This window comes from Syngnathus typhle, linkage group LG17, assembly GCF_033458585.1.
Source record: "Syngnathus typhle isolate RoL2023-S1 ecotype Sweden linkage group LG17, RoL_Styp_1.0, whole genome shotgun sequence".
Taxonomy (NCBI): Eukaryota; Metazoa; Chordata; class Actinopteri; order Syngnathiformes; family Syngnathidae; genus Syngnathus; species Syngnathus typhle.
The window spans coordinates 4,245,510-4,271,745 of NC_083754.1; the positions used below are offsets into that span (position 1 = coordinate 4,245,510).

A 26,236-nucleotide genomic window follows, 5' to 3' on the forward strand; every position below is an offset into this window, starting at 1 on the left:
CCAAACATCTCATTAACCACCAACGTTACGTAACAACTCCTCCCGTCTCAACCCATCAGCCACTGTTTGCTAAGTGGCTAGCTCCAGCAAATGTGGGTGTAATGGACAGATGCAGCCGTTAACATTCGCGAAATAACCCGCCTGTCAATTCGTCAACCTCCTTACAACCACAGAGATGTTTGGCAGGTCACGGAGCTGGGTTGGAGGGCAGGGGAAAGCGAAGAATATCCATTCCCTGGAACATTTAAAGTGAGTACGTAGCATGCATGAACACACAAATGCTAACGTTAGCTTTGACGTGAATTATAACAATGTAAAAATAGAATTTTAGTTAGTTACGTCATTATTTCCCAATTTGGCTTCCTCTGTAAAATAGTTTCTCGCTGTCAATACTGCAACCGCATTGAGTTGATCATATTTTGCTTGCCACCTCAGACGACTACATTTAAATTTTGTTGGAGGCGTAAATATTGAGCTCGGTGTATGTTGGAAGTGAACTTTGACCCCCTGTCTCCAAAGTCCACATTTGTCAATTAAAATACTTGTTTTATTTCTATGTGTTCCGTTCATACTATATATTTTTTTATGTTTCCTTCAGGTACATGTACCATGTCTTAACCAAAAACACTACAGTGACAGACCACAACCGCAACCTTCTGGTGGAGACCATCCGCTCCATCACAGAGATCCTCATCTGGGGGGACCAGAATGACAGCTCTGTATTTGAGTAAGTCACATTCAACACGTCAACGCAAAAGACTTGCTACCTCCGTATCAGCACTCATTTTACTGTTATTTCGATTTCTTTCTGGAAATTGGCTTTCAATTGGGGAGACTATCAATTAACTTTGGGAGGAAGACTCAGAATGGATGAAGCTTGTGATTATTGTAACAGATGACACTGGAAGAGCAAGCATATGAAAACATGATGGATTTTTTTTTGGTCAGCTTCTTCCTAGAGAAGAACATGTTTGCATTCTTCCTTAACATCCTGCGGCAGAAGTCAGGTCGTTATGTGTGCGTTCAGCTTCTCCAGACTCTGAACATACTCTTTGAGAACATCAGACACGAAACATCTCTGTGTAAGTATTTGCCTGTCGGACCAAAGTAACAATACAGTTACTTATTAATAGCACTCAAATTAAACCCTCTTTCTGTACAGATTACTTATTATCAAACAACCATGTGAACTCCATCATCGTCCACAAGTTTGACTTTTCAGACGAGGAGATCATGGCCTACTATATCTCCTTCCTCAAGACACTGTCGCTCAAACTCAACAATCACACGGTGCACTTCTTCTACAATGAGGTGAGGTCACGGGTCTTTTTAAAATATGTCGCAGTAGCACAAAGTTTGATTCTTGCTGTTAGGAGGTCATCAGTTGAATTTTTTTTAAATTGAACTCTTCAGTGTCTCTGTCTTGTGGGGCAAGCAGTACTTTGCTTACTAGCGCCCTCTATCTGTCGCCCACACACAGCACACAAATGACTTTGCCCTGTACACCGAGGCCATAAAGTTCTTCAACCACCCTGAAAGCATGGTCCGCATCGCAGTCCGCACCATCACCCTCAACGTATACAAAGGTGAATTTCATTTTTTATTTATTTTTTTTAATTTGGTAAAGTTAGGTTCTGCAGGAGGTGGTAGAAAAAAAATAGAAAAAGCTATTGCTAATTAAAATGTGCTGTTGACCGATGTTATTTCCACACAACACATGCATACGTTCCCACACATCCATGGGAAACTAAAAGGGCACTTTTAATTTTTTTTTCATGCACTATGAATAATTTACTTTGCATTAATTAATACACGACATGGTAAAAATCCAGTTTTGTCCCACTCTAGTAAAGTTGCATGTATTATTCTTTCACAAGTTTTTATTTACTGTTGAAATAAACTATTGAGATATAATACACCGACAGTCCTTTTCAAGTAGTTTGCAGTTTTTATGTAAAACAGCAAACAGTTGGGTCCCCTCATCTTCTACTTCTTCACCGCCACCCCAATATTCACTTTAACACTGTGTTTGTTTCTCCCTTCCTTCCTCCGCAACAACCACATCTCCTTGTTGTCCCTTCTTCCCTCCCCTCTGCGCGCCCCATCTGCTTAACTCCAGTCTCATGTAAGTTGGTTCCATTCATTCCGTTTTATTCTTGGACTGGGTATAACTGAAACTACCTTCCCCCAAAAAGCTAATGTTTTGAGACTCAATTGGAGGTCCTCAAAATAATACAATCAGTCCTCACATGTCTGTTTTATTGATCCCCAGTCCTGTCTTATCTGTTTTGAGTGAATTTGTTATGAATGGGCGACTGTACTTGCAATCCATGCTCTGATTGATCATTCTTTATCATGTATATTCACAAAGAAAATTTGCATGCCTTTTCTTGTGTGACTTCACACACTTATGTTGATTGATTGGATCAATTGGATCCGTGCTTTATTTTGTCCAAGATAAGAAATTGTCTTTGGAGTCACAAAATGTGTGAGTGTGCATGCGTGGTTATACATTTGAAAATCTGTCTCTATTACAAGGGGCGCGATAACAATTCTATTTACTCTTTTTAGTGGACAACCAGCACATGCTGCATTACATCAGAGATAAGACAGCGGTACCATATTTCAGCAACTTGGTCTGGTTTATCGGCAGCCATGTTATTGAACTGGACAAATGTGTGCAAACCGATGAAGAGTAAGTGCACGCAGCAGTTTCTGCGTATGATCTGTAGAGGGCACACTTGCCCTTTGTTTGAACCCACTCAGAGGAATTCCAATCACAATACTGTGTTGTTGTTGTTGTTGTTGTTTTGCATGAACATAGAATAGCCACCAAAAGACATTTGAAAAGACCCCAATCTCTTTTCCCAGGCACAAAAATCGAGGCAAATTAAGCGACCTGGTAGCCGAGCACCTCGACCATCTCCACTACCTGAACGACATCCTCATCATAAACTGTGAATTCCTCAATGATGTTTTGACGGACCACCTCCTCAACCGCTTGTTCTTACCTCTTTATGTGTTCTCATTGGTGAGCCAAGAAACGGTAAGCTGGCTCAAAATTGCTCCACAGATTGTGAGAAATCAATTTCCATGGCTTCTTGTGACCTTAACATGTTTATTTAGCATGAAGAGCGAAAGATCAACCCTCAGGTGTCCCTCTACTTGCTGTCACAAGTAGGCAACACCCGCACAATACTGAACTAAAAATACATTGGGCCTTGGTGAAGAGTAATAATCGTGTTTTATTTATACTCGAACTTTCCAGGTATTTCTCATCATCCACTATCAACCCCTCGTCAACGCCCTGGCTGATGTCATCTTCAACGGAGACCTATCTGTCTTCATCCCACAGGCGGGCCTTCACAACACACACAAAAACACTGTAAGTCATTTTTATTATTAATGTTTTTGATTACACCAATAATATATATATTTTAGTCTTATTTTTTTACGAGTCAACAATAAATTGTCAAAACTGCAAAAGTGAGCACACCCCTATGGGGGAAGAAAAATGTGGGTGAGCCTTACACACACATTGTAGAAAAGTCATGTTTTTTTAGTTCAGCCCCAAGAAACAATAGTGTCGTAAAATGTCTGCGATATATTCGCCCCTGTCTTTCTACCACCCGCTTAGTTTCCAATCTAGTTTCTATCATGTCTCCATTTTCAAATTTAGAACCCTCCGCCCCCGTTTTTCGTCGTGGTTTTGACCATCTGCCTTTGTAGTTGGGTGGGTGTTAGCAAAGTAGTGAGCGTTTCTGAGAACATTTGTGGTTGTTCTCTGCTTGAGCTTTGTGTTTTTCAGAAGCAGCCTACCTTTTCAGTGAATGCGAGCAGAGGTGTGACCTCTTATAAATAATGTTGGTTGAGACAGCCACAACAGAGTATCGACACCCAAACATGTCTGCCTTTTTTCAAGAGTCACCACTTTGTGTGCTCTTTTATAGCAAGCTTCCATTTCAAAACTGTTAAATAGATTTTCAAGTTCTTAAAGAAAATATTTTCGGGGGAGTAAAAAAAAAAAAGTTTTTTTCTCCTGCAGTATTATTTGTTGTGTTTTTTTTCCCAAACATTTTTTCCTCTATTTGTGGCATGTTTTAGCTATGTGGACCAGAAAGTAATTTGAATATCTTTCTGTTTGTCTTTAACGTACCATGACCTCCATTAATTTCTCAGCAGCATCTCTAGAGCGTGAGCGGTTTACCAGAACATAGTCATCTAACAGGTGTAGCACGCGCGCCTGCCCCTTCTAAGATACTAGTCTGTGGTTTATGTGCATGCTGCAGCCACGACAGTGCAATCCCACAGCTTTCGCTCTTTTCAAATGGTTCACTTGCTGTTGGAAGGTTCAGTTGGAAGTTGGATGTCAAATAGCATGCTCACGCTGAAAGCGTGAAATTGAATCTTTTTCCAAACAATCGTCTTGAGTTAACTTTTAATTCATGGAGAATGATGCCTGAGATCGAGAGACGGTCTTAAAAGTGTTTTAATTCTGCATAAATTTGGTCAAACGTATCTGTATTAATATTTGGATTGCCATTTTTTTGGGTCCTTCCATTTTTGAGGGCCATTCACCTGGCTTCAGTTAATAATAAAATCATGTCGCTGCATCATTGAAAAAAAAATTGAGGTCATGCCTGCCCTACTCAGTTTTACTGTAAGTCTCTGGTTTTGCACCCTTTGTCTTATACACCTGCTGTTTCCTCTGAAATTGTCTGCGGTCGGGTCTCTGACCACAATCGACCACGTGTGTGTAAATTGATCGAGATTAACCTGACGCGTACTAATTTACTGTAAAAGATAGCGTGTCTTAGTCAGTGCAGTGTGGTCTTGTTTATTTTTATTTTTATATTGCTCTCTGCAAAGCGAGCGAGAAACTCTTTAAACTGATGTTACATGACATTAATACCCATGTGCGACTTTTCAGGCTAGTTCCGGAGCTGTGCGTCGCTTTACCAAGCCACCGGAATCTTTGGAGCGCTCACTGGAGCTCTCCCGCCACCGTGGCCGCAAGAGAACGCAGAAGAGGCCAAACTACAAGAACCTTGGCGAGGAAGATGATGACGGGGGTGCCGGGGGAGGAGGAGGAGGAAGCGGCAGCAACCGGGAAGGGGCTGATGAGAGTTGGGACGATAGTGGCCGAGAGAGGGAGAAGGGAAAAGGTACAGAGGTTGTTGGGAGTTCTAAGGGGAGCAGAGCGAGTGGGGAAACGGCGGAAGGTGAGTTCCAGGATTGTTTGTGTACCGTTTACCTCCATCAGTCTCCAGTCTGCCATGGTGCATCGTATTCTAGCGAAAAGCAACCTCTGCAGCAGTCCTCGTCTCCAAACCAAAAAGAGAATCAAACTTGCCTGCTGCTGCTGCTAATTTCTTCCCTGACCTTTTTCATTTAGCGAAAGGTGACCAGCAGTCCAAGTCCATATTAGGACCAAACACTTTTGAAACTAGACACCAAAAACTACATGGCCTTAATATGTACATTCTCTTTGCTAGTTTTGAGATGAAGCCTTCCTGCCTCCCACATTTGAATTCCCCCAATGTGACCAATCACACATCATCTCCTTCTCATTAGAAGTCCATTCCCCACAATGACATCATCCATCCTGTGCTCCTCACCTTCCCGCCTGTCCCTTTCGCTCAAGCTCTGTGTGCATGTGTGTGCACTTTGATTTCAATGTGTACTTTCAAAACCTTATCGCAGTATTATGAGTTACTAATCGCCAAAGTATGTGTCTTCGCTACCAGAAATAGAGATGGTGGTAATGGAGCCATGTAAGGTGTCGGAGTTGACCGAGCAAAATATCACGGACGAAGAGAAGACTGCAGCAGCCACGCGCACGCAAAGAAGCAGGTAGACTTTGCACAAATATTATGCAAGACATCAGCCGCAAGTGCAGAAGCATTTTATTGGTTGCTATCTCATTCCACAGGCCTCTCCTGGAAATGGTTTACAGTGCCCTCGACTGCACTCACGACGACTACCATGCCCTGTTTGTCCTCTGCTTGCTTTATGCGGTTTCACACAGCAAAGGTTGGAATATTTTATTGTACTACCATACAACACATTCACAGTGAAGAAAACAAAATAACTTAAAATTAGATAGACCATGAAACGTAATGAAGACCGTCATCAAGTGGAGAAAATATTGCACATTACCAAGAACTCTGTCATTTTTACTTTTGTCCTTTCTGCCTCTTTATTTTTCCCTTAGGTATAAACCGTGACCTTCTCGAGCGACTGCAGTTGCCAGTCCCGGACCAGGAACGAAGCTGTTATAGTTTGGTACTTGCAGAAAGGTTGATCAGAGTAATGAGCCAGGCAGCACGACCGGGTAATAAGCACATTGCTCTCCTTGCTTTTCTTTTCTTACCATGCGCTCATGGCTCATTCATGTCCGTCTGTTTCTGTTTAGACGGTCGAGTCCGTCTTGCTACCTTGGAGCTCAGCTGCCTATTATTAAAACAGTCTGTGTTGTCTGGAAGTCCGTGTATCATCAAAGATGTTCATCTGGCCTGCTTGGAGGTATGACACACAATGTTTTATCGTTGAGTAACCTTTACCATTGTATCCCTCTACAAATATGAAGCTTCACCTCTGAGCACTTCCAAATTCTTTGTGGTCCAATTCCCCTACCCACCCTCATTCTTGTACTCTGGTTTCCAAGAAGTGGGTGTGTTGCGTTAAGCAAGAAATGCTAGTATGGCTCTGGAACAATTGTGTTTCTTTCGTTCTTCTTTGCATTTTGTCAAGTGTGCTTTACAAATGCGCTCCTATGCTTTGAATGTCATTTGCATCTGTTTCACATTTCCTGTTATGTGCGCACAGGGGGCGAGAGAGGAAAGTCTCCACTTACTGCGGCGATTTTACAGGGTAAAACGTGCAACTTACTACACACACACACACACTGGAACACCATTGCAGTGCACATTCATTACTGTACATTGGCGGTCCACCCACCTGAAAAGGAAAGTGCTGTTTTACAATTTTACAGTTGTAACTGCACACAAGGCAGGAACATTTATTGGTACACTGATTGTCTTTTACTCTCTCTGCCCTGATTGCTTTCTCTTTTGGACTCTGTCACGACGGTTATTTTAAGCACTGTGGGCCAAAACAATCCTGCAGGAACTCACTTTCATTTTCTTTTTTAAAAAAAAAAAAAACCTTGCATTTGCCGGACGTTAATGGAACTAAAAAAATAATACAGTTAGCGATTCTCACACCCAAATTGGAAACATGAATTGTCATTTGTAAATCCATTTTAAACAACACTCATATAGTGTACATTTGACTCGTCCACAAAACATGTTGGAAGATTAAGGGTGGGACACAGCAGAACACGAGGCAATTCTTTTAGTTCTCGCTATCACTCGATCTATTTACTGTAACTTGGTAACATAACAGAAGATCACCATGAATCCAAAATTACTCACGCGATGCACACTTATTGGCCCGTGGAGAATAATGGTGTGTTTGACTAAAGCATTGCATGCATAATCCACTTAATTGCAGGGCGAGGAGATCTTTCTGGACATGTTTGAAGATGAATACAGAAGTATGACGGTGTGTTGGCCTTTGTTTTCTTTTCTTCACAAAGGTTTTCTATTGTTTGACAACCGGATGTTGCTGACTCACGCACGTTTGCTGTGATTTATCGTTTCAGAGTAAACCGCTGAATGTGGAATATCTGATGATGGATGCCTCCATACTCTTGCCGCCCACCGGCACACCTCTGACCGGTATCGACTTTGTCAAAAGGTTGCCTTGTGGAGATGTGGAGAAGACGCGGAGGGTATGTGGACTGTGGAGTCACATAAACTTTTGGTCAAGTATGCTATTCATGCTAACGCTCCCCCTTTGTGTGGATCCATCAGGCCATACGTGTGTTTTTCATGCTGAGGTCATTATCGCTGCAGCTTCAAGGAGAACCTGAGACACAGCTGCCTCTCACCAGATCTGAGGATCTTATTAAGACTGATGATGTCTTAGACCTCAGTAAGTTTCATGTAGAAACACTACACTTTCTTTCTGTCTAATAGATGACATCTGTTATACATATAGCCAAAGCTTGACTTAATATGAACTCAGCGGTAACTTTAATAGGTACACCTTTAATTGTCCCCAAAAAAACAGGAGGTTAAAGTCCCCTTGGTTTTATCTTTGTCGAACACTGCTTTCAATTGTTGGATTTTTACCGTTGAACATGCATCATTAGCAGGAGATGTTCTTGGTAAAGTGACAGAAAGGTCATGACTAAATAATCTGATAAAGTTTTTGTGCATCAGATTAAATTCGCATGAAACGTCCTCGATGACTCAGCCTCGCCCTGTTTTTTTGTTTTTTTTTATAAATATGATGTCATTCATGTACCTTTGCTTTAATTTATTACGTTTCCAATAGAGCTTTACTTTTAAATCAGACATTATAGTTGCAAGGTCATTTACTGTTATTTTCCATTTAGTACATTTTATGTGTTCTACTATTCTGTTTTGCATTTTTGTTAGTTTATATTTCCTGAAAGAGAAAGGTTTCACCGCACACAGTTAAAAAGAAACTGACTAGGACAATTCTTTAGTACAGAGAACCGTCCTGTATTGTGTAATGAGGCAAACCGTCCACAAAGCCTTTATTAGGAAGTTTTTCAACAAAACACGAGTCATGATGTGGCTTTGTGGTTGTTGGTCACATTTAGGGAATCCATCACCTCCTTAGTTTGTTTCTGCGTGAACACTTTAAGTGACACCTTTCTACGTCACCCAATGAGTCCAACAACAAGCTTTTATTTTATCTTAATGTTTCATTCATTCCATTAACAGGAAATCAGACTTTTTCTCACAATGACCCATTTCTCCAGCTACAGCTACTTTAAAAATTGGGACGAGTTAGGTTGTTTTAGAAATAAAATAGACGTGAGTCTGCATATCAATCTGAATTTATATATAACCCAATTAAGGTAAATAAACTAAAGTTGACTTTTTTTTTATGTGGGGGAAAAAAAGGAACTTATTTTCTTGATGTGAACTCATCCTTCGTCATTGTGGTAGAAACATTTTGTCCTCAGTGTGAGTGTCCTGTAGTCCAGACTTGCACCAAGCGTCATACATGAGTGTATAAAAAAAAAAAAAAAATCCCCCTCATCATCATGTTGTGGATGATTTTTTTATTTCTATTATCACATGCCTTTAATCTGTTTTTCAGATAACAGCGACTTGATAGCATGTATGGTGGTCAGTAAAGATGGCGGCCAGGCTCAACGATTCCTCGCTGTCGATGTTTATCAGATGAGTTTGGTGGAACCAGAAACCAAACGGCTCGGCTGGGGTGTTGTCAAGTTTGCTGGCCTATTGCAGGTATTTCCTTGTCTGTCATCTACTTATTATAATCTGCGCGTGTTTCCTGTCAAAGTAAAAAGGTGTGTTTTTTTTCCCTCGTTACATTACTTTTCATTCATTGCTCAATCCAACCAAATCAATTTAATCTAGCTCCCTTCGTGGTACCATATAAGGAAAAAAAGCCGCAAACGGAAATGAGCATTAGTGTAAACAAAAATGTCGTCAGTGCTGTGCTCAATGGGTCGATCAAACTTTATTTCCAGAACGCTTTTTATACACATGGAGAAAGAACAATAATTTCACAGCATGGAGTTTTCGCAATAGCTTTGACCTGTTTTACCGAATACAGAAGTTGATTGCGCATAACCTCTTTCATCCAACCACAAAATTGTTGCGAATGAAAATGCTGAGTGGTGAGTAACCATGGAAAACTAACCACAATGGCTGGTGCGCTTAAAATGTCAAGCTCGAGTTGTTTCTATCTTTCACCAAATCCACTTTGTTATCATCCCCCCCCCCCCCCCCCCCCCCCCCCCATCATCAGGACATGCAGGTGTCTGGCGTGGAAGACGACAGCCGAGCTTTAAACATCGTCATACACAAGCCCAGTTCCAACCCGCATGCCAAGCCGCTGCCCATCCTACAGGCCAACTTCATCTTCGCCGACCACATCCGCTGCATCATCGCCAAGCAAAGACTCGCCAAAGGCCGCATTCAAGCCCGACGCATGAAAATGCAAAGAATATCAGGTGAGAATGCGCCGGTTTCAATATCAAGCTCGTACACGGATTTAACGTCACAATAGGCTCTTTACTGGAAGTCACGTGTAGCATAAAGAAAGTGAAAGAAGACCTAATCACTTCATTACTCGAATTACAGCTCTCGTTAGATCCACTGATAATCTCGAGTGATTCGTCGTACTCGGGGAAACGTACCTATGACCTTTTCTTCGCTGTCGCACTTCTATTTGAATGAAGTTGCGCAAGATAAAGAACATCTTGTTTCGTATCCAAACCGCCATTGCCCAACATCCACCGCTAGACATTTTGTTCCATACCAGTACTGTACCAGCAACAATCAACACGAGGCACTTTTATGAGTCATATCTCCTTCCTTCTTTTCATTGTCAGTTCTGTCAATTTTTGGCAGCTGATTAAATCAGAAAAATGTGCTCGATTTAATAAAAACTAGCGAGTACAACCGTCATCACCCCGAACAATAAATTTATAAAGTCATCGAGTTGAGTTTTTCTAAGCGCCACTAACCTTTGCAGTTCACTTGCTGGATCTTTTTACATTCTGTCACATTTCATCACACAGCTCTTCTAGACTTGCCTGTGCAGCCAAGTACAACTGAGGTGCTGGGTTTCGGACAGACCGCCAACGCCTCCCCCAGCGGCCTCCCTTTCCGTTTCTACGAGCAGTCAAGGCGAGCGCCCAATGATCCCACAGCCAGCAGAGCAGTCTTTGGCTCAGTTGATAAAGTCCCAGGTAAGATTGTGATGAGCAGCAAATCCATGTGTTTTGGCAACTGTGTGTGAACAAATATGTGGGTCCTTCACAGGCTTTGCCGTGGCTCACTGTGTGTCGCAACACACACCCTCTCCTCTGTCCTCCCCTTCGACTCCGTCCAGTGGGAGTGGAAGCACAGGACGATGCGACTCGGTTACCACGAGCACCATTTCAGCTCAGAGCCCCACAGGTAGAACAGTCTTGCATATACATTCCCGTGAAATGTACTACGTGGGTACACAAGAATTATATTGAAGCAAAAACCCTAATACTAAAGGGTCTCCCAGGTAAGAACTTAATAGGTTCCTAGAGGCTGTTTGTAAAGTGGATTGTTTGTAAGTTGAGACTGAAAAATACTCTGGTGCGGGAAAGAGGAGACACAGGAGGTGTTTCGCAAAAAAAAAAATATATATATATAATATAAATATATATTATATGTATATATAAATATATACTATATATATGTATTTGTATATATATATAAAATGAATGTGCTCTTCATTATTTAAAGAGCAAAGTACAGAAAAAACAATATAAGAAATATATATAAATACAAGGTTTATAAACAATCATTATGAATAAATAATACTAGATCATAAAGTCTAGAAGCCTGAAAGAGCGAGGAAAAAAAAGAGAAGGACTCTTCCAATTCTAAACTGGTGCCTTTTTCCACCGAAAGATGACGGCACATTTTTGGAAAACACTCCTCCGTCCTCGTCCTGCGGAGAAGGCGAGGGAAGCGTCGGGGACTTAACGAGCACCCCCTCCACCCAAGGCCCGCCGCCGACCTTGGCGCCCAGCCTCACCCCGGCCTCCCAACCCACAATCTCCCTCCTCACCGACAGCAACGCCGACAACCTGAGCGTGGAATCGCTGACGTTGCTGCCCCCCGCGGACTCGCCGCACCTCCACCCCTGCGCCAATCCCCTCGCTGCCCCCGCCTCCTTTCTCATGAGACTGGATGAGCAGAGTGATGAAGAGAAAGAGGAGGCGAGGAAAGGAGAGCAAGAGGCAGAAGTCTCGCCGATGGAGCACACTGAGGCGGATGGGACTTTGAGAGACATGGAGGCGCTCATATCCGTAGTCGAGGATCCACTGGGTGAAGATGAGTCAGAGGAGAGGCGAGACTCACCTCAGCTGGAGGAAGAGGAAACACAAAATGGAGAAAAGCACACGGAAACACCTAATTCACTGGAACTGGACTAACAACCCTGGCACACTTGAACAAATTCCCCACTCATCCAGACGTCATTGACGTGTCGAAGCACCCGGCTTGGCAGCGGGCCATTCGCGTGCCGTAACCTGCAGGTCATGCATGACGTCTACAAAGGCCTTTCCGTTTTCACACAAAGACAGCCTGTGGAACGGAACCGGTGGCAGACTCAAAGCACATTTGAGGGTTTCACACACATGAGTTTTTGCGCACGTATCCAAGCGTGTAACCAGCAGCTTTTTTTTTTAGTAACTCCCAATTGACGGGATTGTCACATGCGATACTGCTGATGCAAGATTTTAAAAGATCTATTTTTTAAGTCTTACGTTCACATAACCACTGAAGTTTTGTCATTCACACGCTGCTGCACAAGCCTTTTATGCACTATTGTGTGCGCAGTCTCAATTCATTCATCTTGGATGTACTGTACACGTGCTGCGTCTGAATTAGGAGAACTTCTAACATCGAGTGAATTGGAGATTCAGAGCCAACAAAGTCCAACTTCCTTGGAATCTGTTTCACAGCTTGAGTTTTTTCCTGGAGAAATGTTACAGCTGAACGTGCTTTGTCACGCCACATCTGCTAAAGTCATCTCTGGTTCTGAATGTTTTTTTTGTCATGTGCTTTACATTTGGGAGCCTGCAGGCATAATAAGACGTGAAAGAGTAAGAATTGAGTGGCTTAACCATTCTCATTCCTCTAATAGCTTGATTCGACCTTACTAGAATTCGCAAAGCTTCACATGACCACAAAAAAAAAAAAAAGATGCTCATCAGAACTTATGACAGTGCGGAGCAGATCTGTGCCTACGGCAATAAACAAGTTTTTGTGAAGGTCAAAAACGAATGTGACGCACAACTTAACCCTCCTTATTACCACGTTAACTTTACCTTTGGCTTTTCAGCCCCGTCTCATCTTCTGTGCCATCCATCTGGCTTTTTTTTTCTCCCCCCCCCATCCTAAATTCTTCCCAGTTGAATTAGTAATTGTGAAACTGAAAGCAATACTCTTCTCTCACCCTCATCTCGCTGCTGTGAATAGCACCAGAGTGATCATGTTTAAAAAGAAAAAGAGACTTTAAAACACAAAATGCTCCCGTGGCACTTTTGTTCTCCATCTCGAAGATGTGTCGCCTTGACTACATGCCATTACAAGCTGCCATTTCGTATCTGATTGTAGTGTGTGTGTGTGTGTGTGTGTGTGTGTGTGCGTGCGCTGTAAATGCTTCTGCCTTTTAAACATGTAAGTATTGTTAATGACTTTGAAAGAGAGGAATAAATAAAGAGCTGCAATAAATTATTCTACCTAACAACACTGTGACATTTTTGGTTTGGAAATACAAACACAGTCCAAAATGAATAGCGAACAGTGACATGCGTGTCAGAGAGCACGATGACTAAAGTGTTTTCTAACCGTATCGCTTTTCCTGTCTTCAAGGAAATGTGTGTGTGTGTGTGTGTGCACGTGTGTGTGTGAACATGTTCCGGGCACTCCAATGACGTGTACTACACAAGAGTGGTGTCACCATGAGACTGAAGTTTTGACTTTGCTGATTCTACACAGTTAAGGGAAGAGATAAAAAAAAAAAAAGAAGTTGGTTAGCTCAAATAAAAAAGACTTGATAAGCACTTATCAACAACAAAAAATGTTGAACATTCTTTCCACGTCATGCTCAAGGGAACCTCTGGAAGAACATCTGAGTTATTCTATTGCTCAAGGTTTTTTTTCAGTCTGATTGTCTGTGTTTCAAGTTTTTAAAAAAACTCTTATACACACTAGAGTAGAAAATCCCTTTTAGGTTTACCTAGACTAAAAAAAGTATTTAGTGATTTTTTTCCCAGTACATGTTGCTTGCACAATGCTCAGTGTAGCTTGGTGTGGGATTCATTTTGGAAAACCTGAATGAATGGATTGTACAAATAACATTTGCGTGCGCACTTTGGCAGGACTCTCAGCTGGTTATCACTGTTTGCCATGAGCATGGTGGTTTCCATTGTGGTCTTTTTGGCGAGTAGTCAACTGTGCTTTGTTATCTTTGCTTGTTCCTGTTAGTTGTGATTAAATACAAAGTCAATGGGTACATCAGATAACGGTGTTTGAGTGATAATTTGATCAGAGACTTAGTTGAATTCCGGGTCCTCTTTCTGACATATTTGACCCCGAGTTTTTTGGCTGCAGTAATGTCTCAAAAAGTTTACCATAAAAAATCCTTATAGCCCAAAATGGTTGCATCAAATCCAGTCACAAATTACAAAATGTCATTAAATGCGACCAGGAGTAAACTAAATTTAATTTTAGTGAAAAACTAAATTTGCCTTCTGTCCTTAAGGTCCAGATCGGAACCCCCAATGGACTGTTTATGGCCCTTGAGCCTAATGTTTGACACCCCTGGTTTAAATGCTTTATATTTTTCCATGAAGACATACTTGAACAGTAACATTTCATTTTCTGCTACTGTATAAACAGTTTACTGTTTTTTGTAACTGAAGCGCTGTTACACCTATTATAAAATGCACTATATAAAGTTATACTGTATTATTCAAAATGAACCCTACCTTTTGTCTCTAGATAATTGCCCCAAAAAGTTTCCCACTTCCTTCTGAGATTTCAATCTGACTTTACCTTCATTCATAATACTGTCGAGTTCACACTTACAACTTCTTACGATAAATGTGTCATAGTTGATTACCGCTAAAGTAGCCACACCCGTCTGGCTCTTTGCTCGCACATGAATCGGTGTGATGAGTTTTTTTGTGACCCTCCCTGTTCTTTGGCAGTGCCATTTTACAATTTTTTCTTTTTCTCCCACACAAAGAAACACAAGACAAAGCAAGCACTTTCAGTTTGTTTAATTAAAAACAATATATAAAATAATAACCATTTTGGACAAATGTATCTGCCTGGCAGACATAGCTGAACTAGAGGAAAATATTAGAGATAATATTAGAGTAGTGCAGTGTGCTACAGAATTTAATCACGTGGTAACAGTGGCTGCTTTCAAGCGCTCCCGCCACCACGCCCGAGTATTCCGAGAAGTACGGAGGAAAGTGCACAATACTATTATTATAGTCCTTCCACATAGTCTGTTCTTCAAGTAGTCTTCATCCACTTCATCTCTGGGTTTAATGTCTTTTTGTGTCCTTATGAATGGAGCATCATTTGTTAAAGTGGAGTGAAAGGAGGACAGTGCAGTGCCACAGACTTTCTCTAGGTGGCAGCCTCCTAATGAGAGCGTTAAGGTCAACCGTAACAATGTCATAATTTGTAAGGGAATTCCAACAGAAAACCTTGCGCCACGTTGGTGAGGGGCAGCTCGGAAACCTGCGTCCCTCCGCCGCAGAGCTCCATGATGCGCTTCCTGCAAAGCTCTTGCAACGTGGGCTCCCATTTCCTGTACGGGACCCTCAGGCTTTTCTTGGGGGAGTTGGTGTAATGCTCCAAGAGGGCAAAAAGACTGGGGAAAGTGCGCTCGTTGCCGGACAGTGAGAATTTCTGCCGCTTGTAGTCGAGGCGGACGCTGACCGGCCCGGTCTTGGCTTGGTAGGACAGTGTGAAAAAAACATCCTTCTGCCGGCTGTCCCGGATGAGGTAGCTGCCCAGCGGGGCATCCTTCAGCATGCGGTGGGCCTCCTCTACTCCTAGAGGACCCCAGTAGAAGCCGCTCAGCTCCAGTCGAGCCGCTGTGTCCGTGATGATCCTGCAGTCTTCCATGCATTTGAACGTGGGGAAGTGGGTTAGGTATTTGCATGGGGTCGAGGCAGACTTCTGCTTGGGTTTCGGAACAACCCGGGACTGAAGTTGCGCCAACTCGGCAGATTCTGAGCTCGAGGAGCCTGACAAGTGGTGCTTGCCGTCTACCGCACTGTTGGCTACCATCCTCCAGGAGGTCGCAAACCCTCTCCCATTTCTGACCACGACAATGGCATCCTGGATAATGAAACAGGGAACATTGTCATACATTGATTAACAATTTCTCAAAAATGCAGATTTTCTTAAGAAATTGGATTTGAGGGAAAAAAAGATGAAGCCACTGTAATAGTATCTATATAATACTACAGACTAGTTTGAACATTTAATTCAGTGATTCTTTTACGTGCCACTAGAGGGCGCCCCAGGGGTGTCAAACTCATTTTGGGGGGGGGGCTGCATTGTAGTCATAGCTTCTTTCGGAGGGCCATTATGACTGTCAACCCAAATAAATGTATGAGCACCTCATATTATATACAGTAAAAGCTACAAAACAAACTCGTTTTCAAATCAGACGAGTAAAAACTGGTCAAATAAAAAATAAAAATAAACATTATTAAAAGTGAAGACAATTTGCAATTCTAGTAATGACACGCAAATTTGATGCACAATTTGTCTTCCCGGGCCGTATCTGGCCCCCGGGCCTTGAGTTTGACACCTGTGCCTTGAGACATATTTTGAGACCCATTACAGCCTCTGATATTACCCAATCAGACCTAATATTAACTCAAACTGGTTCAAAATGCAACAAAGTATTAATGTTATGATTGTGGAGAGGCATTTCTAGTACTGTACTATCTTTGGCCACTTTGGGCATTTTTGAAATAACTTGGACAGTGTCAATAGTGGGATTATCTTCGGTTCAGGAAAAGAATTGGATATAGTTGCTTATAAAGTGTCCAAACATGCCCGAAAGCAAAGCACAAAGGCAATGCAAGGTTGCATTTTTGTACAAATATTGTTTTATTTTTAACTGTCAGCCGTCTTGTTTGCATCAATTTTTTTTTATTATTAAATTGCATTTACTTTTGCAAGATTTCTAAACTGTGTTACAGCCGCGTTTTTTTTCCAAATTACGGTTGGAATGGTAAAAAACAAAGGTCGGTTTGTCGATCCTTTGACCCCGTCTACAAGCCCCAAAAAAAGAAAGAGAAAAGATCAAGCATACATTTATATCCAGGATAAGGTCTTACCGTTTTGTTTCAGTTTAATCCCAAAAGTGAAGATAAATGTGCGTCTTTGCGTCTATCTCTTACAGCGCAACTTGAAACATCGAATGGTTACCAAACGTCTCTGTCCCTTTTTATATGCCTTGACTCTTGCAGCCCCGCCTATAATAAACCAGTCTACCGAGTCAGAAACGAAAGTGAAACTGCTCTCTCTTTTCATTTCAAGCGGTGCGTTTATTGGAAATTCTTACCGCAGACGCACGTGACAGATGCGCGTATACTGTATTAAGAGGCACGTTTGTCATGTGGTTTTTTTGGTTGGTTGTATATATTCATGCTTTGCTGTTTTTACTTAAGCATATTTATTTAAATGTGCTCTAAGACTTTTGTGCAAGGATGTTTTTCAAGGATGATAAATACATCCCCGCAATTTACCAATTTTTTGTCGTCCCATGCACGAGTAATTAAGTAGCTATACCTTAAAAGAGAAAATAAAAAAATAAAAATACTAATAAAATATGCATGGAGCACTTTTCACATACTTATTGGCACAACCGAATGCTGGAATTTTGGCCGTAGAAACAGAAAATAACTTGAAAACGCCACGGAAAAAAAATCTAAATATTCAAGTGAGTCTGACATTGGCAACGTAAGATGGCCGCCGGTGGCTTCACTCCTCCCTTGGCAAGTAAACAGCATTGTTAATCCATTCTTTACATATATCTTTGCTTATACCTTTTGATTGCGAGAAATAAATATACACGATTAATGTCTTTACAAAAAAATAAATGTCATTAAATATTATATATATAATATTATAAATGGCTCTATTAAGCATTTTGTTTCAGAAGTGTGCACCAAGCTGGTAGCCTTTTGCATGGTTCAGTAAGCTCTAAGTTTGCAAAACGCTGGTGATGGCTACTTTAATGTTTGCCCCAGATTTAAGGTATGAATGTATGAAGATGTGAGTCAATAGTCCACCTAACAATTTGTTTATAATACATATCATCAATATTACTCATTTACATGAGGTATGCATGAAAAGGCCGTTGGAAACACACGATGCCGCTCCGGATGTGATCTCGGCTGTGTTTACCGCGTACATATTGTATTGTTTATTTTTATTCCTTAAGTTTCATTTCTGTGAAACAGGGAGAGACACCGGAGAGTCTTTTTTGCAGTGCATGAGCACACACACCAGTGTGGTGGATTTGTTCAAAACACTGCAGAGAAGAAGTCCAATGCAGGCGTTACAATTGAAATGCAATAAAGAAATGAATCTCTGCAATGATCATAAATTACAATTCATAAGGTATATCAAGAATTTTGTGCTGCATCATACAAATCTCAGTTAGCCACTCAAACATATTTTTAAATGAGTAGCTCTCTGACAGTGTCATTAATACCAAACATGATCAGCTGTATTTTGTCTCATAGAAAATATGCAAGTGTACCTAATAAAGTGGCCCATGTTATTATTTGACCGTTTCAAGTAAAGCACCTACAATTATTATTAAACGTGGAATTGCACGCACTTCCTTGTCTAGGAATGGAAAGTCTTCTTTGCAGCTGTGTGCGTGATTTAAAAAGAAAACGAAACCTTATCCACAGTGATGCCTAACAAAAAGATCTTTGTTGTTAATTATTTTTCTTTTTGGACATTTGGCCCTATTTGAGATGTACATGGCTGCCACACTTCATACAAACTGTTACTATGTGCATTTGGTCCACTTTCTGCATCCTCTTTCGGTGACATTTCTTCATGCACTGTTTATAGCTCCATCTTCATAATGAACTTTTTCTGGGGAACATAATGCTTTCATTATGACGAGCACTAAAATGTGGAAACTCTTCCAACCTTTTGCTTTCAGGTTGTATCAAATGTCAGTTTTAATGCCACACTGAAACACATTTCTACATGAGTTGCCAAGTAATCTGATACCTGAGGTCCCAGTTTAGCCTAGTAAGTCCTAGGACTTGAACAAGTAAGCGAAATACATATGTGTCTACTTAGTGTATTTTGACTTTTCATAATATTTATAGCCATGTTTAAATTTAAAATTTGTGATGCAAAATCCGGCCTGTGACACCACTTTTGTGAATTTATTTATTTTGTTGGGAAGGAAGTGGAAGCAGAGCTGCGGGGAAAAGAGAAACAGCAATTCAGTGAAGCTCTACAGATGATTTGAAGGAGGTAGTAGAAGAAATCCACTGGGGCTTTCATGATTTTTAACAGCATTGTGATCTTATCGTAATCTGCCAATCCCTAGGCGGGCCTTTAAAACCGAAAGTAAACTCCACTCCTTCCCTGAACTGCAAGACTTATGAGAAGCAAATAAAGCTGTTGTAAATTTCAACAAAAGCAAACAAAAATTCTTCTTGATGTTATTCACATTAAGACCACCAGGATTGTGCAGGAAAAAATGCTCATCTGGTCTTCATTCTAGGAAATATCTAAGGTCACCCCGAGGTAATGTATATGTTTTCCAACGGCTCAGGGTAAACATCAGTCAGAGTGAAAGAGAAAGTAGTTGGGAATTTGTTGAATGTGCTTGACATGCACTTCACCTCCCTTCTCTTATTACTGGAAAAGCATTTAAGAACAATGAAGCATAGGAAATGATCCATCTAAACATGTCATATACGTAAATGATTGTGGCATTACTACGAAATGACTGGACAGCTTGTAGACTCCGTTCATGAGTGTACCGGTCTGGCTGCTGGTCTGATTCACAATAACGAGAGGAATGAGACATAAGGACTAAATGGAAATATGAATGGACATCAATATTTGTCCATACTACTTTTTGTATATATATTAGTATACTACTTTTGTATATGTATGTAGATACAATAGTTGTAAAACTACAGTGGGTTTGTTTTGTAATGTGTATCACTGAAAAAGGGAACCATCACTTCTCTTGTATTCTTTTCCAAATAAAGAGGATCTATTTCAACATTTACAGTAAGTCCTGACAGTCAAATCTTGTGACGGCACTGTGTGCAGAAGTACCTAATGATGTGTCCTAATAAGCAATGGCGTGACGGGTGTGCAGAGGCGTGACGGTAAGCAAAGTTGTATTTATTAATTTATTATTTATTTATTTCTTGCGTAAAATGTACCCTCTATGAGTCAGCTAGCTGTTACAGGCATTTTTACACTAGGTGGTGCTCAAGATGCCTTTATGAAAAAGTACACTTTTTGCTAAAGCCCGTTTTTTTCTTTAGTTATTATTCATTCATTGATCCAGCCATTATCTGGATAGGTTATCCTATATTAAAAAAATAAAAATAATAAATTTTCCTCCCTGTCATCAATTACACTAAGTGTTTTGATATCCTACTGGTATTTATTTACGTGTAAGTAGATACTTATATTACAATCTCAGGAACATACATAATCGAGAAAATCCACACATTTTACAGCGATTACATCAGATGCTGATGAAAAAGAGGTTGGTTTATGTGCGAAATGAGTCACCATGTGACATTCTATATATACCCATCAAGGTACTCACGGGGAACTCTTACGTCATCACCGGAGCCTCTTGATACCGAAAAGCGCCTCAAACGAAGACGTTCCCATCAGGCTGCAGGGTTACGTGGTAATGTAACCACGCAGATATCTGGGGCTCCAATGGAAGATGTTTCATAACAAGAGAAAGAGATTTTCTATTCTATTATTATTTGATTGTATTTGTTTTTGTTTCAGCGCTCTATCAAGGTGTCTTATATTGTATTGCAAGTGATTCGTTTGTGTACCACTAGATAGCACCCTCATACTTCACAAAATAGCATACTAGTTAGCATTTGTGTCTCATTTAAGAGATTCTCTACTTTCTGTGAGGAGGTAGCATGATCCACCTGCACAATCTACTAACATGCAAGTGTATATTAATCACTATATTAATCTTTGTGTATATATATGTTGAATATTCCATACACTTTGTTTCCTTATTGGCTTGTGCAAGTGTACATAAAGTGGATGGTGAATGTGTGCTCGTTAATCTAGTTTGCACACTTAATTTGCGACTTGCAAGCCATACAACAAACACATGCAATCCTTCCAAATCCTTCTCAGAGCAAAAAAAAACAACAACTGAGCAGCTGTGCTTGTTCTGTTTCAATCAGAAAAAAAATATACACACTATGTGTTGTTTTCAGCTTGCCACGTGAACTGAATATTTTTGACAATTTTAATATTTGTACTTTTACTTAAATATAGAGTGTGAGTACTTTTGCCAAATGTGGAATGGAATTAAAAGGTGGAATGTTATCCAGTCTCATTCAAAGTCATGCACTGCAAATTGTGTTTTTTGTTAATACTTTAAAACGTTAAAAATGTGAGAGATCAAGGTTCTCTCTCTCTCCTTCTCTCGCTCCACTCTGACGTGCGCGCGCCCGTTCCCCGCCGTGCTCGCTCTTGGATGCAAACGAGCAATCATTGAGTGCACGGGAAGCTTTGCAGCGACTTGCACGCTCGTCGCTTGCGCTTAACATTGAAGCCGACAAACAATTCGGCTGCAGGAGGCTTCACATCGTTGCTCTTTAAATTGCTGCGCTCTGACCAAGCAACCAAAAAAAAAAAAAAAAACAGGGGCGCAACTGTGAGAATTTTTGGTGGTTGTTTTGCGCAAACTCGCGGTGATCATTTAAAGTTAAAACTTTAGTTATTGTTGGGAGAATGGCTGACAGTGCAGCGGCAAACAGCGACGGTGAGGATGGACCCCGTGAGCCCATGAGGGGCTTCGCCCGTCAAGGAGCCTTGCGTCAGAAGAACGTCCACGAAGTGAAGGACCACAAATTCATTGCGCGCTTCTTCAAGCAGCCCACCTTCTGCAGCCACTGCACCGACTTCATCTGGTGAGCACAGCTGCACTCTGAAAAATTTATTTTCTTAAATGAAATAAGGAAGGACCGAGATAGACTGTTCCACAAATGCAACCGTAAATGTCAGATGAAGTTATATGACTGGATGAATAAATCAAAGGATGTGCACGCTTGTTTTCAAAATGAACACTGACTTTTGTTATTGTCGTGCACTTGTTGATGCCCGGGAGCGTCTGTGGCCAAGATGTACACTCAGAAAAAAAATGGCTTCTGATAAAGAATGTATTCCACTATTCAGAGCCATTCATGCAACCCCCCAAACTGGCTTGCATTTATTATTTCAATGTCCTCACCCCACCAGCGTTGCGCTCAAGTTATTAAATGATTTTCTATCACCAGCTTGTCCTGATTTGCTACGTTTTATTCTTAGCTTTGTTGTGTGGTACTCTCAAAAATCTAATTATGCAGGCCTCATGATAATGGCTTTTTAATTTGATAATAGACACAAGACTTGACCCTGAAGTGTGGCTGTTGTCAATCATTGTTACCCCCTTTACCTTGGAACCTCACAAAAATGATTTTCTGAATCCTGTAAGTATGATAATCTTGCAACCTGTTCATTGTGTGTGTTCTATTCACAGGGGTTTTGGCAAGCAAGGATTCCAATGTCAAGGTAGGAGCACTCTCCTGGAACCAACCGCCCCCCCCCCCCCCCCCCTCGCGGTGTTTTTGGCACAAAGTTGTGATCTGTGCAATCCTCACAGAAAAAAAAATAGATCTAAGAAGTGTGCACAAACAATATGCTTGTGGAAGATCAAACTGAAAATGGATGTTTGCTTTTTGTGTACTTTACTCATCCAACCATAATGGCACACAATGGTGTGATTCACTGATTGATGCAAGTTAAGGCCCTAACCTTGATGGAGTCAGCTATTTTTTTTTCTTTCAGACTTCTCTGAGACTCTGTGTAAAATCCTTCAGTCCGTTCCATTTTTTTTCCCTCCCTCCTACTCTCTTCTTTTAGCAACACACCTTCACTCGGTCTCTTTTATGGTCCCAAATTATGAACAAATTTAAAATGACATAGATGACAAGATGGAGTGATAACCCCACCTCTGATGTCTTTTTTTTTTTTTTTAGATCTATATATATCGATCAAAATTGATTTAATCATCAACTGGATGTATTCAAGGATTTTCATTTTCACGTCTCCTAGCAACAGTGTAACACAACTGCCTATATGCCGAAAGATGGAAGAGGTTCTGTTCACAACAGCGGTGTGATAGCTGATAATTAGCTTGGGTGCATATGTGGCGCGTCAACAGTGTCCTTTAGGAATGCATCCGCTTCACTGCAGGGGGGGGGTCGCTTTGCTCGGGGAGAAAGGCAGGTGGGGGGTGGGCGAACTGTGAATTTTATGAGGAGGAAAAGGGATGGAGTCGAAAATAGTACGCGAGCAATAAAATCTCCATCCATTCATCATTTTATTTGAACTCGGGTGCCGTTCGAATCCTGTCAGCAAATGTTGCATTGACTTAAATTATTAACCAGAAATTATAAGGAAATAATAAAAGACACTACAGAGGAACATTCGAAAGGTGCCCTGTCATTGCGGTATGTTTGTGCAACGGAAGAACTCTCTCGACATTGTCTTTAATTGCGCAAAAGATGCTAGCATGAATGATATAAGACACCATATGACAGCATCATTTGAATCTATATTTATGATCAATATTAAAGTAGAAATGCAGTGCCTTTGTATGGTGGGTCGACTGATTCTTTGGATTGTTGCTACTGTAAACAAATAGCTGACATGCCTGCAATGTGCATAGGTCAGTGTGCAAACATGCTCCTCCTCCTCTTCAATTTATGTTCTGGACAGAAGGAAATTGACGATATTTGATTGCCTTGTTTGTTGTGAAATAGTTAAGGGGCCTCCTCTGAGAAATAGAAAACAATGTTTGTTGGTTGGGGAAATAACATTGCCTTTGACGCTCCCCTCAGCTCTGGAGCAATATGTGACCATATTAGGAATGCCCGCACAATCTAGAGAGATCTCAATTATATAATCTAGCGCTCTTTATGCTTTTACAAACCTATGAGAACATGTCAAGTGACTGCATGGTTTGACTGGTTATGTGCGTGGAAGTGTGTCCAATTGTAAACGAGCGTGTTAACAATGAGTTTCAGTGTTTAACAAGCTGTTAAGTGTCCTCCACGGTTTCAGCCCCGCATTAATGGACCAATGTTCCCTTTTTAGCCTTGAAGAGGGACTGATTTGTTGTGTCGATTGGGAGTTTATTTATTTATTTTTTTATTTAAGGGGCTTTAAACAAGTTCAGGGATAGAAAAAGAAAAAAAGCAAATTCAATTAAAAATAAAAGGTGTTGTACATGCCCAAGAATGAGTTGATGATTAGTACGGTATGTAATTGTAAAAACAAATAAACTTTTAAATATATTTTTTTAAATTGTCACAAGACTGAAAGGCAAGTTTTTAGACAGTATGTAGAATTTATTGAGTGAATTGCTGCTAGACAACTTTAGGTAATATTCAATGTACCTTTGTTGATGCTGGTCAGTCTTTTGAGGGGAAAAGGTCGCAGAAAGTTTAAAAAAAACAAAAAAAAACGCATTCAAAGGTGTCCAAATTGTGGACTGTAAGTCTTCAGGGGGTATTCGACATTAGCAGTTCCTCTCTGGAAAGCAAATGGATGCATGAAAAAAATCACAATGGGTAAAAATGGATAATAAACCAAATGGTGTAGGAAGCAGATGAAATGACAAAAGAAATTAGCAGATATGTAACAAGTCCTCTGAGAGCCACAACTAAAAAAAAAAAAAAAAAAACTGCTGTTTTATAAATATACCAACGTGTATATCCGGAGGTAAATTGGAGTTGCTTCATCGCAACATGAATACAATGTATGTAAGATTTCCATAATGTTTTCATTCTTGTAGAAATCCTGTCGCAGTGTAACATAACATTTAATTTTTTTATAAGGAGTGGATCTTTTATGTTCTTGGAAATTTCGCTTTGTGAGGGGAAGCGGATGATTTCCGCCGGGCATATGACAATTACATATTGACAAAAATAGAGCAAGTCCGGCGAGGCAGCGGGTGGGAAATGAGCGAGAGGTCTACTGTATATGCTGCAATGACACTTGAGCCGGAGTTGGTGGATGAGATTTTTTTCTTTTTTTTCTTCTTCCAGGCAGAGGAGATAATGGACAGGCAAGTGGAGCTGCACTTAAAACAATCCCGTAATTGCATTCTTTGCTTCAGCTATTAGCACCTTTCAGACCATTTTTTTTATTTTGAAAGTCTGTTCCTACTTCTTTCTGACTCAGGGTGTCTTTGAAGCGTAATCGCCCGTCTCCCGTGTTTGCCGTTAACCACGGGAGCTGCCGGCGGGCATGTTGCCAACACCTTCTCTGCATTCTTAAAATATGCCTTCACGAGCCCGTCCGAGTTCAAATGACTAAGTGAACATTTGCAAACAGTCGGTGTCTATCGGTGGCGCCTCTCGCATCTCAGGTGCTTCTGCAGCTCCAACCTGTGTGGGCGCCGGGTCTAAAAACAACCTCCCACGCGCACAAACACGCTCATCGACGAGTTCCCGAAGCAAAGAGCGGAAAGGTTCGCTTTTGTTTTCCCAGATTTTTTGATTTTCGACAGCTTTTCTTGAACTTGTCAATGTCCCCCCAGCTTCTCTCCATCCTCCCTTTTGGCTCCCCTCTTCATCTCGTCCTCCATCTCCCCCTCTTTTCTCACGTGGTGTTGGAAGCTGTGGGCTTTGAGGATTTTATAAATAGCTCAAGTGTTCCACTGAGAGCCCCACCAAATGGGATAGATGGATAGATGGATGGATGGAGGCCCGGGTGGATGGATTTATGGAGGAGTGGGGATCGAGTGTGTAGGTGTGAAGAGAGATTGGGAGGAAAACAAGGATCATTCAAAAGCTCGGCAAAAAAACAGGGATTGAAGTTTCACCATGACTGAATTTGTGCTGTCATGCTGAATATTTTTACTAAATTCCAGAACCTCTTGCGTAATAAATTTCCTTTAATTGATGGGTATCAAGAGAATGAAATCAGCATGGAGCAGATTGTATCCATAAATATGCATTTGTACTGTTAGGCCACACGCAGCCCACAAAAAGGATGCGATATTTTTTGAAGTCAGAATTTCGTTTTCGTTCTGCTCGAACAGATGTTTTTTGTTGCCTCAACAAAATTCGATCCCTGCCCAGCCCAGCCAGTCACTCTGCTGTAACGACCAGGGTTTCCTCCACTAGCTTCTTCCTCTTTTAAGTTTCAGCAGCTCTTGTTTGTGTCTAAGAAAAGACACAATTCTTCAAGTTTGAGGTTGGTGAGGGTCATGTGACCTTGACCTTCAGCGACCTACCATGACCCATTGCATGGTTCCATCT

General features: G+C 41.1%; 3 protein-coding genes across 5 annotated transcripts in view; 2 read left to right on the forward strand and 1 right to left on the reverse strand.

The window, feature by feature from the left end:
• Positions 1–17: 17 nt before the first annotated feature.
• On the forward strand, positions 18–13,371 carry clec16a (C-type lectin domain containing 16A). Of its 2 annotated transcripts, none has more exons than XM_061303987.1 (23): positions 18–249; positions 599–727; positions 949–1,082; positions 1,163–1,311; positions 1,481–1,586; positions 2,572–2,695; positions 2,872–3,046; positions 3,127–3,177; positions 3,269–3,385; positions 4,931–5,222; positions 5,748–5,853; positions 5,933–6,033; positions 6,215–6,334; positions 6,416–6,525; positions 6,829–6,873; positions 7,516–7,566; positions 7,667–7,795; positions 7,878–7,998; positions 9,202–9,353; positions 9,880–10,084; positions 10,655–10,825; positions 10,899–11,036; positions 11,526–13,371. In XM_061303987.1, exons 1-23 carry the CDS (start codon positions 176–178, stop codon positions 12,050–12,052), a joined length of 3,327 nt encoding a protein of 1,108 aa, XP_061159971.1. In that variant the 5' UTR covers positions 18–175; the 3' UTR covers positions 12,053–13,371. The 2 variants fall into 2 exon arrangements, with proteins under 2 accessions (XP_061159971.1, XP_061159972.1); XM_061303988.1 differs by having other exon boundaries at positions 19–249; positions 4,931–5,165.
• A 1,522-nt stretch (positions 13,372–14,893) lies between these two features.
• Positions 14,894–17,152, reverse strand: socs1a (suppressor of cytokine signaling 1a). Its single transcript, XM_061303993.1, has 2 exons — positions 17,000–17,152; positions 14,894–15,986 (listed from the first exon to the last, which is right to left on the reverse strand). Exon 2 carries the CDS (start codon positions 15,933–15,935, stop codon positions 15,315–15,317), a length of 621 nt encoding a protein of 206 aa, XP_061159977.1. The 5' UTR covers positions 15,936–15,986; positions 17,000–17,152; the 3' UTR covers positions 14,894–15,314.
• A 4,263-nt stretch (positions 17,153–21,415) lies between these two features.
• The window catches only part of LOC133170644 (protein kinase C beta type-like), a 38,083-nt gene continuing 33,262 nt past the window's right edge, over positions 21,416–26,236 (forward strand). For both annotated transcript variants that reach the window (XM_061303719.1, XM_061303718.1), the window contains exons 1-2: positions 21,416–21,838; positions 22,447–22,478. In XM_061303719.1, the coding sequence (XP_061159703.1) occupies positions 21,660–21,838; positions 22,447–22,478 (211 nt within the window). In that variant the 5' untranslated portion in view covers positions 21,416–21,659. The remainder of the gene's footprint in view (positions 21,839–22,446; positions 22,479–26,236) is intronic.

Excerpts from the sequence above, each read along its gene's own strand:
- clec16a (XM_061303987.1), top strand. The coding sequence starts at position 176 with ATGTTTGGCAGGTCACGGAGCTGGGTTGGAGGGCAGGGGAAAGCGAAG. Across the intron at positions 6,526-6,828 it reads TTCATCTGGCCTGCTTGGAG|GGGGCGAGAGAGGAAAGTCT; the intron begins GTATGACACACA and ends ATGTGCGCACAG. Across the intron at positions 10,085-10,654 it reads GAAAATGCAAAGAATATCAG|CTCTTCTAGACTTGCCTGTG; the intron begins GTGAGAATGCGC and ends TTCATCACACAG.
- socs1a (XM_061303993.1), bottom strand. The coding sequence starts at position 15,935 with ATGGTAGCCAACAGTGCGGTAGACGGCAAGCACCACTTGTCAGGCTCC.